Source organism: Parasteatoda tepidariorum, chromosome 4, assembly GCF_043381705.1.
Source record: "Parasteatoda tepidariorum isolate YZ-2023 chromosome 4, CAS_Ptep_4.0, whole genome shotgun sequence".
NCBI lineage: Eukaryota > Metazoa > Arthropoda > Arachnida > Araneae > Theridiidae > Parasteatoda > Parasteatoda tepidariorum.
The window spans coordinates 4,214,233-4,224,799 of record NC_092207.1 but is presented as its reverse complement, the minus strand read 5'-3'; the positions used below and the strand labels follow the sequence as shown (position 1 = coordinate 4,224,799).

General features: G+C 31.6%; 2 protein-coding genes across 2 annotated transcripts; one reads left to right on the top strand and one right to left on the bottom strand.

Moving 5' to 3' along the window:
- Nucleotides 1-380: 380 nt before the first annotated feature.
- On the bottom strand, nucleotides 381-4,394 carry LOC107448351 (uncharacterized). Its single transcript, XM_016063514.3, has 2 exons — nucleotides 3,567-4,394; nucleotides 381-669 (listed from the first exon to the last, which is right to left on the bottom strand). The coding sequence occupies exons 1-2, from the start codon at nucleotides 4,181-4,183 to the stop codon at nucleotides 579-581; spliced, it is 708 nt and encodes a 235-aa protein (XP_015919000.2). The 5' UTR covers nucleotides 4,184-4,394; the 3' UTR covers nucleotides 381-578.
- A 2,203-nt stretch (nucleotides 4,395-6,597) lies between these two features.
- On the top strand, nucleotides 6,598-10,056 carry LOC107445378 (uncharacterized). The gene is made up of 2 exons (XM_016059756.4): nucleotides 6,598-7,329; nucleotides 9,759-10,056. Exons 1-2 carry the CDS (start codon nucleotides 6,680-6,682, stop codon nucleotides 9,853-9,855), a joined length of 747 nt encoding a protein of 248 aa, XP_015915242.1. The 5' UTR covers nucleotides 6,598-6,679; the 3' UTR covers nucleotides 9,856-10,056.
- The last annotated feature ends 511 nt before the right edge of the window (nucleotides 10,057-10,567 follow it).

Below are 10,567 nucleotides of genomic sequence, written 5' to 3'. Positions count from 1 at the left end.
AATTTGAATAAAACAGATTAGAGTAAGCTATATCTTTATGCTTAGTCTAGTTGGAAAAAGCTTTTTGCTTAAAAAATTCTTATGAATTTTTATTGAAAGTTAAATTAAAAGTGGTTAATATTGTGTGTCAAGATTAAATTTTCAGCAGTATTGATCATTCTCAAAAATGGATCAAATGGGGAAAAATTAACTTGCCTTTTGTTGAATCTGAAAATAAATATTTGTTGAATTTGAAAATAGAATACGAATAATTTAAAAGTTTACATCAATCATAAAATAACGTGTCACTCGATTCAGACTTTAAACTTTAAACAAAAGGTTTGAACTATATTTGACATTAATATAATGTAATTTGACAAGTATTAGATATATGACATTAATGAAGCAAGGTTCGAAACACTTTATTACTTTTTTTTATAGTTTACTACAGATTTGGGCATTAATTAAAAACAATTAAAAATACACAAAGGGTAAAAGTTGTAAAACCATCACATTGATTCAAGAGAACAACCGTCCAGCGTGTTCTTTATCAGTTGTGGTAAAGGCAAACTTCGTTTCTTTGATGTGATGCAGTTCCGCTATAAGGGGCACTGAAAGAAGACGGCGCTGCAGTCTCCGATGGTAGTGCCATCTATCAGAGCTTGCGAGAAATCATCAAGATCAAATGTGCTGCAAACAATTATGAAAATCGCATGAATTTATGAAAAATTATAACATATAAGTCGGATACTTTTTGGAAGCTGGCATATTTAGGAAGTTGAGCCCGTATTTATTTAAAAACAAAATTCCCGAAGGTTTAAAAAATAAGCTAAACAAAATTCTTCATGATAATCGTTGTGTTTGTTCCTACTTTATTACGAAGGAACTTGACACAACTTCTCGATATACAGTTTTCTAACAATTTATAATCCATAAACTGCTATTTCATTTTTAAAAAAAATAACGAAAACTTTCAGAAAAGTTTCACAAAGAAAACCCCTCTACAAATATTTTTCAAATTGATATTTTTAGCCAAAAAAAAACATAATTAAATGATTAAGTCTTAAATAATTTTTTATGAAACTAATATTTTTGCAGTTTTCTTGTTGTTCAATATCATTTAAAAGTAAGTTTTTTACTAATTTTTGACTTGTTCAATGCGAATCAATTTTAAATAAAGCATTTGTATATCACATCAATAAAATGAAGTAGTAGTTGTTGTAGTTCATTTACGTCGCACTAGAGCTGCACAATGGGCTCTATTGGTGACGGTCTGGGAAACCTCCCATGAGGATGATCCGAAAAGATGCCATCACAATTTTGATCCTCTGCAGAGGGAATGGCACCCCCGCTTCGGTAGCCCGACGACCAGCACGTGAAGTCGAGCACTTTACGGTACAACAGTTTAACGAGGACCCATACCGCACACCCTCGATCCCTACGCAGACTGATCCAAGTGGTCACCCACCCGCACACTGACCGTAGCCAGTGGTGCTTAACTACGGTGATCTGCTGGGAACCGTGTCTTAACGATCAGTCCACTGCGGGACTCAATAAAATGTAATACTGGTGCAAACTTACGTTATTTTAATTATCAAAATTACCAAGGTGTGCCTGTGTATGGGGGTATATCTATGTATCTTTCATAAATTTAATTTTTCAATTCTACTTCATTTAAACTAAACCTTCAATTTTTTTTGATGATTCAATCTAACTTGTGATTGATAAATTCGTTTAAAGAAATTGATTTCTCATGCTTTATAGACTCGAAAAATAAAAGTTTTATAAAATATAATCTAAGAGTTACAAGTGTGACAAAAATATATTAGAATTATTCATTATAATTGAATCTCAAAATCTAAAACACGTTAATGGCAGTGTTTAAATTTTTCATTTTGTAAATATAATATAAATAAAATATTTAAAAAATTCTAATTTTTGTTCAAAATTTTTTTAAATTAAATTTATAGTTAAAATGATGGATTACTGGGTTTAACACTTCAAATTTAGGGCAGTAAAAACTCTCACAATTAGTTTTCATACTCAGAGTTAGATTTTTCCCCATTGGATAGTAAACGTAGTGAGATTTATATAAGTACACCATTATAATATTCTTCACAGCAAACAGAAATTGAGTTCTAAACAAATGAAGGCGAGGAACAATAATTCACCCTCATATAAATAGAATGAATTTATATTGGTATACAAACATAACTTTTTTTTTTTAATTTCAAGAAGTCAATTTCTACAAATTTGTTTTTTAACAATTTTACTACATAGTGATGTAGTTTTTAATGGCTCACTTTTATATTCCAAAGAAGAATTACTACATAAATTAACACATTTAATGACTTTTTCAAATATATTTAATCTATCATAAAACCATCTAATTATTTCTACAATTTGACTAAAATGAAACCCATTGAGCATTTTATTATTTGTTACGTAATTAGGAAAGTTTTATAAAATTACTTCATTTTACGTATGTTTATTAAAATTTTTCTTCATTTTAAAAACGAACCTTTTAATGTTTAGTTAGAGTTTGCATGATATAAATCATGTTGAAAACTCCAGATTTAAATCAATTAAGATTTTTAAAAACACATTTAATTTTAATCCACTGAAATTTTGCTTGAAGAATTAAGTTTAAAATATTTCTTTACACAAACTTAATAAATATATTCTATAAGGTGTGATGTTTTTTAATCATCTGATTGATAATGAAAGTTTGTTACAAGTAAATAATAAAACGATAAATTATATTTCAAAACAGACTAAAAAAATTTAAAATGACTAAAAGTAAATAGAAGTGGCATGAAACCTTTAAATTATACATTTTGCGTTGAAGATGTAAAATAATTTGCTTTATGTAAAATAACTTGCTGGTACCAAATATATTTCAATTATATACATTTAAGTTTGCACTTATTTAAATGCAAGCACTTTTAAAATAAATACGTGGAAGTGTAAATCAATAATGAAACAAAAAAGAACTCAAAACACTGAATTTCTTAAAGTAATTAATTTTATCAATAACATTTCCTGATTTAAACAAATTTAGTCCTCATTGGATACCTAATAGACAAATCGCATTTTTATTGAATTTTTCAAAACTCTTCAGATTGCTAAGCACGACAAAAATAACTAGCTATGATTTTATTATTCAGTGACAAATTTGTAATAATTAAATAATTTTAACAACTTTAGTAAGTAATATGAACTTCTTTAGTTACATTTTTATTTAAATTATAATAAGTCAACTGTTTTTGGTCGGCTAATGTGAAAAATAAAAAATACGATTTTAATTTAAAAAAATCAGTCTTAAATAAAATTAATCCGATTTTTTTCCTTAAAAAATCATGATTTTTGCTTACCCTGATGTTTATTGTACTTTCAAAAATGTTTCAAAAGAAATGTTTTACATAATTAATATCAACAGTTTTCTTTATCGTTTATAAATTTACAAATTTCGAAGAACTCAGTCAAAAAATTTGCGTCAGTGCCTGTTCACAGAAACAGGTCAATGGCCAGAAACAAAACATGGTTCCCCAAAAATTTTCACATGAAATGAGAAAAATCAAACTTACTTTATGGTACGAAGCACAGGACCGAGAGCCGGCATGTGAATGCTTGTGAATTGCCCCACCTGGCACATGTATCTGGACATACAATCTGGAGTTAAAGCTGTCAGGACTCTTCCTACCATCCCCTGCAGGGACACCAGACCGGAATTCACAATTCTTGCCGATCTCTTAAAAGTTTTCATTCCATCTTTCACGGCTTCCATACTTGTGTTCTTCAAGACATCAGCCGCTTCTGTTCGGCCGATCATATCTTTCAATATGCCCGTCGCCAAGGAATCGATAAATCCAGACTCAGAAGTTCTGCTGGCTTTGGTTTCGAATTGGAAATCTTTCAGAAGGGGAATTCCCGCCTCTGACAACTGAGAGGGAAAGAACATGACGGACGCTATGTAGCCCAAGTACCCCAAAGTGGCTACACTTAACAGCGGAGTCAAGCTGGGGGATACACTCTTCAATGTCCTGGCTAAGCTTGTGGACACTGAATCAATCGTGGTCATCAGCGGAGATGGAGCCATTTGCTCAACTACATTCACGGATTTTTCCAAATCTTCAGCACTCCACGGTCTCGCTAAAACTCCACTTACAAAAAATAGAATATAAATTACACGGTAAACATCCATGATTAAAAATTGCTAAGAAAAAAAAGCTTTAATGGTAAAATGATTCCTCTTTAACTGAGTGGAGCTTTTTTTGACAAAGTTTTGTTTTAAAATTCTAAAATTTCATGACAAAGACGTTTCATTAAACTGTACGCCACGACACCACAGCAATGCATTAGAAAATAACGATTATGATGAAATACATGATCACAGTTATGATGTATATTATGTTGAATGAAGGAGGTGGCCTACAGAATATATTTCTCGGTTGAGATTCAGAAGGTCACCAGTTCGTGCCCGAAATTCTTTAAGGACGTTAGCAATTAATTGTTTTTTTTTCTCCAATACCAGCCTGGAGAATGACCTAAGTTATACAGGCATCTGATTTGTTGGCCACTCTTTCAGGGACACCATATTAGGTGGGCATACGTTGCTCCCACAGTAAGGAAAGGCAGTGCAGAAAATGAAAGAACATCCACGCCTTGCCCGATATTCGAACCCAGAACCTTTCTGATGCAAGTAGCTATTAATTGTAGAGTTAGAAAAACTGTCGGTCCCGCAGTGAACTGATCGTTAAGCCACGGTTCCCAACAGATCGCTGAAGTCAAGCATCACTGGCTGCGGTCAGTGTGCGGGTGGGTGACCACTTGGATCAGTCTGCGCAAGGCACGAGGGTGCGTGGTATTGGTCATCGTTAAACTGTTCTAACGTAAAGTGCTCGACTTCGCGTGTAGGTCGTCGGGCTGTCATCCCCTCTGCAGAGGATCAAAATTGTGATGGCATGTCTGCGGATCATCCTCAAGGATGTTTCCCAGATCGTCGCCAATAGCCCATTGTGCAGTTCTAGTGCGACATAAATGAACTACAACAACAACTATCGATGAATTCTGGGATACTTTAACATCTTAGAATGCTAAAGAAATTTTAACAAATTCATGAACCGAAGTTGAATATGGTACCATAAGTTTAAAGATCGAATTTAAAATGTATGAATAAATAGATTTTAAGAAAAAAATATTATGTCGAGAATTCTTTACTTGTTTCAAAGAATTTTTGCTCTACAATTATTAAATCATGGGTTGTTTTAAACTGTAGATTTTATCTAAAATGTGACGAGAAATATGACCAATGAGAGTTTTCTTTGTTTTGCAGTGGACTAATCTTAAAGACTCGGCTCCCAGTAAAACACCGAAGTCAAACATCACTAGTGGCTGTCAGTGAGAGGGTGGATGATCATTTTGATCAGCCTGTGAAGGGATCGAAGGTCCACGGTATCGGTCCACTTTAAATTGTTATATCGTAAAGTGCTAGACTTCGTGCGCAAGTCGTCGAGCTATTTAAGAGGAGAAGCTATCCCCTTTGCAGAGGTTCAGAAATTGTAATGGCATGCTTTCGGACTATATTCATATTTGTTTCTCAAACTGTCACCAAATAGTCCATTGTGCAATTCTAGTGAGGCGTAAATAAAGTACTACTTCTACTAATGTTTTCTTCTTTGTTTTTTAATTTAACTTAAAGCTGAACCATATTCGAGTTGCATGAATTTCATTTTCAAATTAGCCCGATTACGAGGATTTTTTAAGAATTGATTTATCTATTGAGTATCAGAAATAGAATATTATTGAAACAAAATAATATTAATTTTACAAAAATACTTCTTCTGAACATTTTATTGTTTTGCCAATACTTCCGCCAAATGCCGTGAATATGGAAGAGAATGGGTTCGAATCGAACCGTAACTTTGGTTGTATCATAATGCTATCTTCTTTTCATTAACGAATTATTAACCTATCTGAAGTCGAAAAACAGAAAGCACAATGATACATCCACGATTACGGTAGGATTCAAACCTCTCCACTCTTCAGAACGTTTGGCAAAAGTGCAAGCACTCTCTCCCATTCGATTTTTATTGCAATATTTTTTTTTTACTTCCATTTATTTTCAATTTATTGTTACAACATGCATTTGCAGGCTTGTGTGCTCAATTAAGGTTTATAAACCTTTGTCAAATAAAAGAACAGATAGCGAAATTCGGAGAAGTACAGCACGAAGATACATATATGGTAACAACGGGATTCGAACCCGCTACCTCCACGCTTTGCATGGCGTTTGGCTGGCGATACCACTTGACCAGGGTGGGACCGCTTCCATTTATTAACTTTATTGAAAATACATACATTAGCAGGCTTGTGTGCTCAATTTAGGCTTATAAACTTTTGTCAAGTAGGAGGACGGATATAACAAATGAGCGAAGGACATCACGAAGAATACAGTGAGGGTAACAGTGGGAATCGAACCTGTTACCTCCACACTTTGCATAGCATTTGGTGGGAGATACCGCTCGGCCACGGAGGCCCCGACTCCCATCTAAAATATTGTCTTCTGTTGTAAAATAATCGTTATCGGTATTGTCAAAAGGTATAATAATGAGTTCAGCCGGAGGCTTTAACTTTTTATTAAGAAACGTCTTTAAAGTGTTTTGATTTTAATCTTGGATATTTTATCACTTATCTCAAAATGAAGTGTTTATACATTTTTGTTGTTTTAACACTCTTTTTAACATTCATCCATGCCGAGGAACCAAAGAAAGAGAAAACGGCACAAGCAAGGCAAATGGAATATATATCATTGATAAACACTCTCTTGCAACAAACTAACGTTCTGACCACTGTGGATGGTGCATTGCTTGCAATTACCACAATGCTGGCCTCTCTAGTGACGAGATTCAAGCCCTTTCTCATTGCAACAGCCCTGTCTTACTTGATATACGTTGCAACTGCAATTTTGATTCCAGCACCCTTGGCGAAAATGGGTCTGCCGACGATGGACGTCCAGAACAAGAAAATGATGGGGAGGTCAGTGGATGGCGGTGAATCTTCGAGCAAACTTTTTGATGGTTTGATGGCGGAAACCCTCCTCAGAAGTATCAAAATCAGTCCCGTAAAAACCATCGTAACGAATGTGTCTGTTAACGTAATTACGGATACCATGGGGAGAATCCGGATGTTCAGTCGTATGTTGGTCCAGCAGCTGTCTTTGTTCCAGCGGAATATGGTCTGGTTTTCAAGATCTCTAAGTAACGAATGCGTCTCTAGATTCCTCTGTAGGGTGGGCCAGTTTACGGAAACTAATTTTCCAACAGCCTCTTCCCTTTTAAGAACTTTAGCGTAAGTAAAACATACTTTGCTATTCCTTAGAGTAAATATGTATTAAATATAGAGTTAATTTTCATACTATCAAATTTGAAATTAAATATTATGCGATTGAGCAGTTTGTTTGAAGAACTAAGCTGAAGAACTATTAGTTACCAAGCAAACATTTCTTAACAAATGTAATTTTCAAATTTTTTAATTAAATGCCATTTTCATAATTAAAAAAATGACGGTGTTTTTTATTTAACGTTTTAACTGCTTATGCAAATAAATTTAATTTTAGTAAACAAAGTTTATTGCAATTTAATAATTAAAATTATTTTGGGAATGTTCTGAAAAATGAAAGTTTCATGGTGTGCAACATTGTCAAAATTAGACATAAGAATTAAAATTCAAAGTTTAACTAATATAAAAATAGCTAATCTGAGAATTTGACAAATTTACTACTATTTATATATAAAGAGTAGATTTTAAATAACTGTGCTTTAATTAGTTTAAATTAAAATTTTTATTTTTCTTCGATGAATTTAAATTTTTTATTTAGGGATACGCCAAATGTGTTGACAGAATATTGTGCAACATATAGCTTTCTTCATAACATTTAAAAATAATCAATTTTAAATTATTTTTAAATGAATTTAAATGCTTAAATATGAAGCCAAACTATCTCTTTTTGTGCTGTAAAGCAAATTAGTGCTGCATGGAATTCTGTTGCCTAAACTTTGGTTCGTTTACTGAGATGTTGTACAACGGAAAAGTCCCTTCCTGTCAAATTCTCTCCTTATACTATATTCGTAATTAAAAATTTAAAGTATAGAAAAAATACTTGGATAAAGTAACAATAAATTACGAGGTTTCAAATGCTGATTTTTTTCTTCAAAATCTCAAATCTCAAACAAATTATTTCATAATCAGCTGCTGTTATAGAGAAGTTAAGCAATCCTGTAATTTGCTGAGCTATTCGAAAATTTGAAAAAAATGTTTTCAGCATTTGACACTTCTTAGCTTACTCTTGGTTTTAATCAGTTAAATGCATTTTAAATTATAAATGCAATTTGAAGAATTGAGAGTTTAAAAGTACCATGGAAGTTTTTCCCCGCAGTATCGAGTCTTCTTAAAAATTTTTAAAATTGTGCCATTTCTGAAACTTTTAAAGCTAATTTCAAACATAGAGCTTAATTTTCTTTGGCAAATAGATGAATTATCATTAGGGAAATTTTGCACAGGTATTTTCTAATGGTTCATATGTATTTCGTACTCTTAAAATTAATCAGTCTCATAGCTAATTTTTCATTTCTTTAGTTTCTAAACAAATCTAACCGTTAATATTTTTTATAACTTAAAAAGAAACATTGTTAGTACTAAATTTAATAGCGTGCTTTTGCAGGATCTTAGATTTAGAAATAAGTATTTTGAGAATTAGGATTTAGAACTAAGATTTTGAAAAGATTTCTTTTTCAAATCTTTGCTGTGAATTTCAAATGGATTTCAGCGCAGATGAGATCTTAATTCCTGCTTGTTGGATGACAAAACTTAATTACTTTTTAGCATTCAGTTTGTATGAATTGTTTGCAATCAATCTTCTATATTAATTTTAAATCTTAACGTTTACAGTGTCTGACAAAGTTTAAATAATCGCAGCGAGACTTATTTTTAAGAGGCATATGCATTCAATGTCCAGATGTTGACGAAATATTTTAGTACTATGAATAAAATGCATAATATTTGACGGATTTTTGAAAAATTAAATTAAAAAATTTAATTAAAAAATATTTTAAAAAATTAAATTTAAAAATTTAAATTTAAGATAGTAATGCTATGTAATTTATTTAAAGTTTTTACTCTAAATAAAATCTTACAAATAGGTTAAATTCAAATGTTTCAGGAAATATTTAAAACCTAATGTTAAAGCAAAGAACTTGCTTTTTTTGCTATATAGAACTAGCGATTGATATGAAATGTTTGCTTGCTTTGGAATTAAGAAATTATTTCAGATAATCTAATTCAAAGTGTTATCAAATTAAAAGAATAAATGCTGCGTAAAATTTTTGATTTTAATCTTAATTGTAACGTTCACGTTTCGCAAAAGGGACAGTTCAAATATTACGTAAGCACCTAATGATTACGTAAGCACGAGAGGCTTTGTGATTTGTTTATTTTAGCTGATACTAGGGAAGAAGTGGTATGTTTAATGCATACACAAAACATTAAATTCTTATTTGCAAAATTTTCTTAAACCGAAATAAAAACGTAACAAAAATTACGCATGGAGTTTAGAGTGGTCATTTTAATTTTAGATATCAGAACATCATGATCTGATTACTGAAATAACATTTTGTACAAACTTCAAATGCTAACATTAGAAAGTATGTTAAGGTTTCAGAAACTAGGCATTTTCTTTCCTTTTGTGCCCAATTAAAATGACCATATTTGTTTTTTTTCAGGGATAATTATCCAGGAATGGATGATTACGCAATTGCTGTTGTCAGAGGTACATCGTCATCAAACTGTTCCTTAATCTATCCAGATTGCACGATGTGATTTGTCTGCTTAGTTTAAGATATCTATTTTGTGGCTAATCAGTCTTTCAGACTCTAAATGCTATAGCCCTTCTGATTCCTTGATGTTAAACATTGTTTAAAAAGTTTACATTATTGCTGTTACTGGAATCTGTAAAATTCTTGTAATTACTTCCTCAAACTGAATTCTTTAGTTTCAGTAATAAAAGTTTAGAACATGTCAGTTTCTGCATAATAATCTTATTTTAAAACTGAATGAATATATGTTTTGTAGGATTGACTAACCACCCTGGGACGTAGTTTTAGTATCGCATATTTAACAAGATGACTCAAGATATCTCAAGAACTTAGTCTTAATATCTTGTCTGTCGATATTTTTTAAATTCAGAAGTAAAGTTAAATTCTTATCGAAATAAGTAGCCTTGTAACTGCACTAAATTTTAAGTCTGATTTCTTATTTTTATTTTATTTAATTTCATTACATTTCGGGTGGAAGAAAAAACAGCTGCTTCAATAAGAATAAAAAGCTAGCATGAATGTAAATTTAGTCATATTAATTTAGTCATGTGTGGGGCAGAACGGCGTAAACTAATCGTGTCACATTTTTTTTTGGTTCTCAATAATATGTGAATTTTGATTTTTTTTCATTGCACAAAATACGCCGTTTTTTAAAATATTTATAAAATGTAAAAATTTTAAAATGCATCAAATTTATTCAGATTGAAAAGATTTTT

Excerpts from the sequence above, each read along its gene's own strand:
- LOC107448351 (XM_016063514.3), bottom strand. The coding sequence starts at position 4,183 with ATGGATGTTTACCGTGTAATTTATATTCTATTTTTTGTAAGTGGAGTT. Across the intron at positions 670-3,566 it reads CCTGTGCTTCGTACCATAAA|CACATTTGATCTTGATGATT; the intron begins GTAAGTTTGATT and ends AATTGTTTGCAG.
- LOC107445378 (XM_016059756.4), top strand. The coding sequence starts at position 6,680 with ATGAAGTGTTTATACATTTTTGTTGTTTTAACACTCTTTTTAACATTC. Across the intron at positions 7,330-9,758 it reads TCCCTTTTAAGAACTTTAGC|GGATAATTATCCAGGAATGG; the intron begins GTAAGTAAAACA and ends GTTTTTTTTCAG.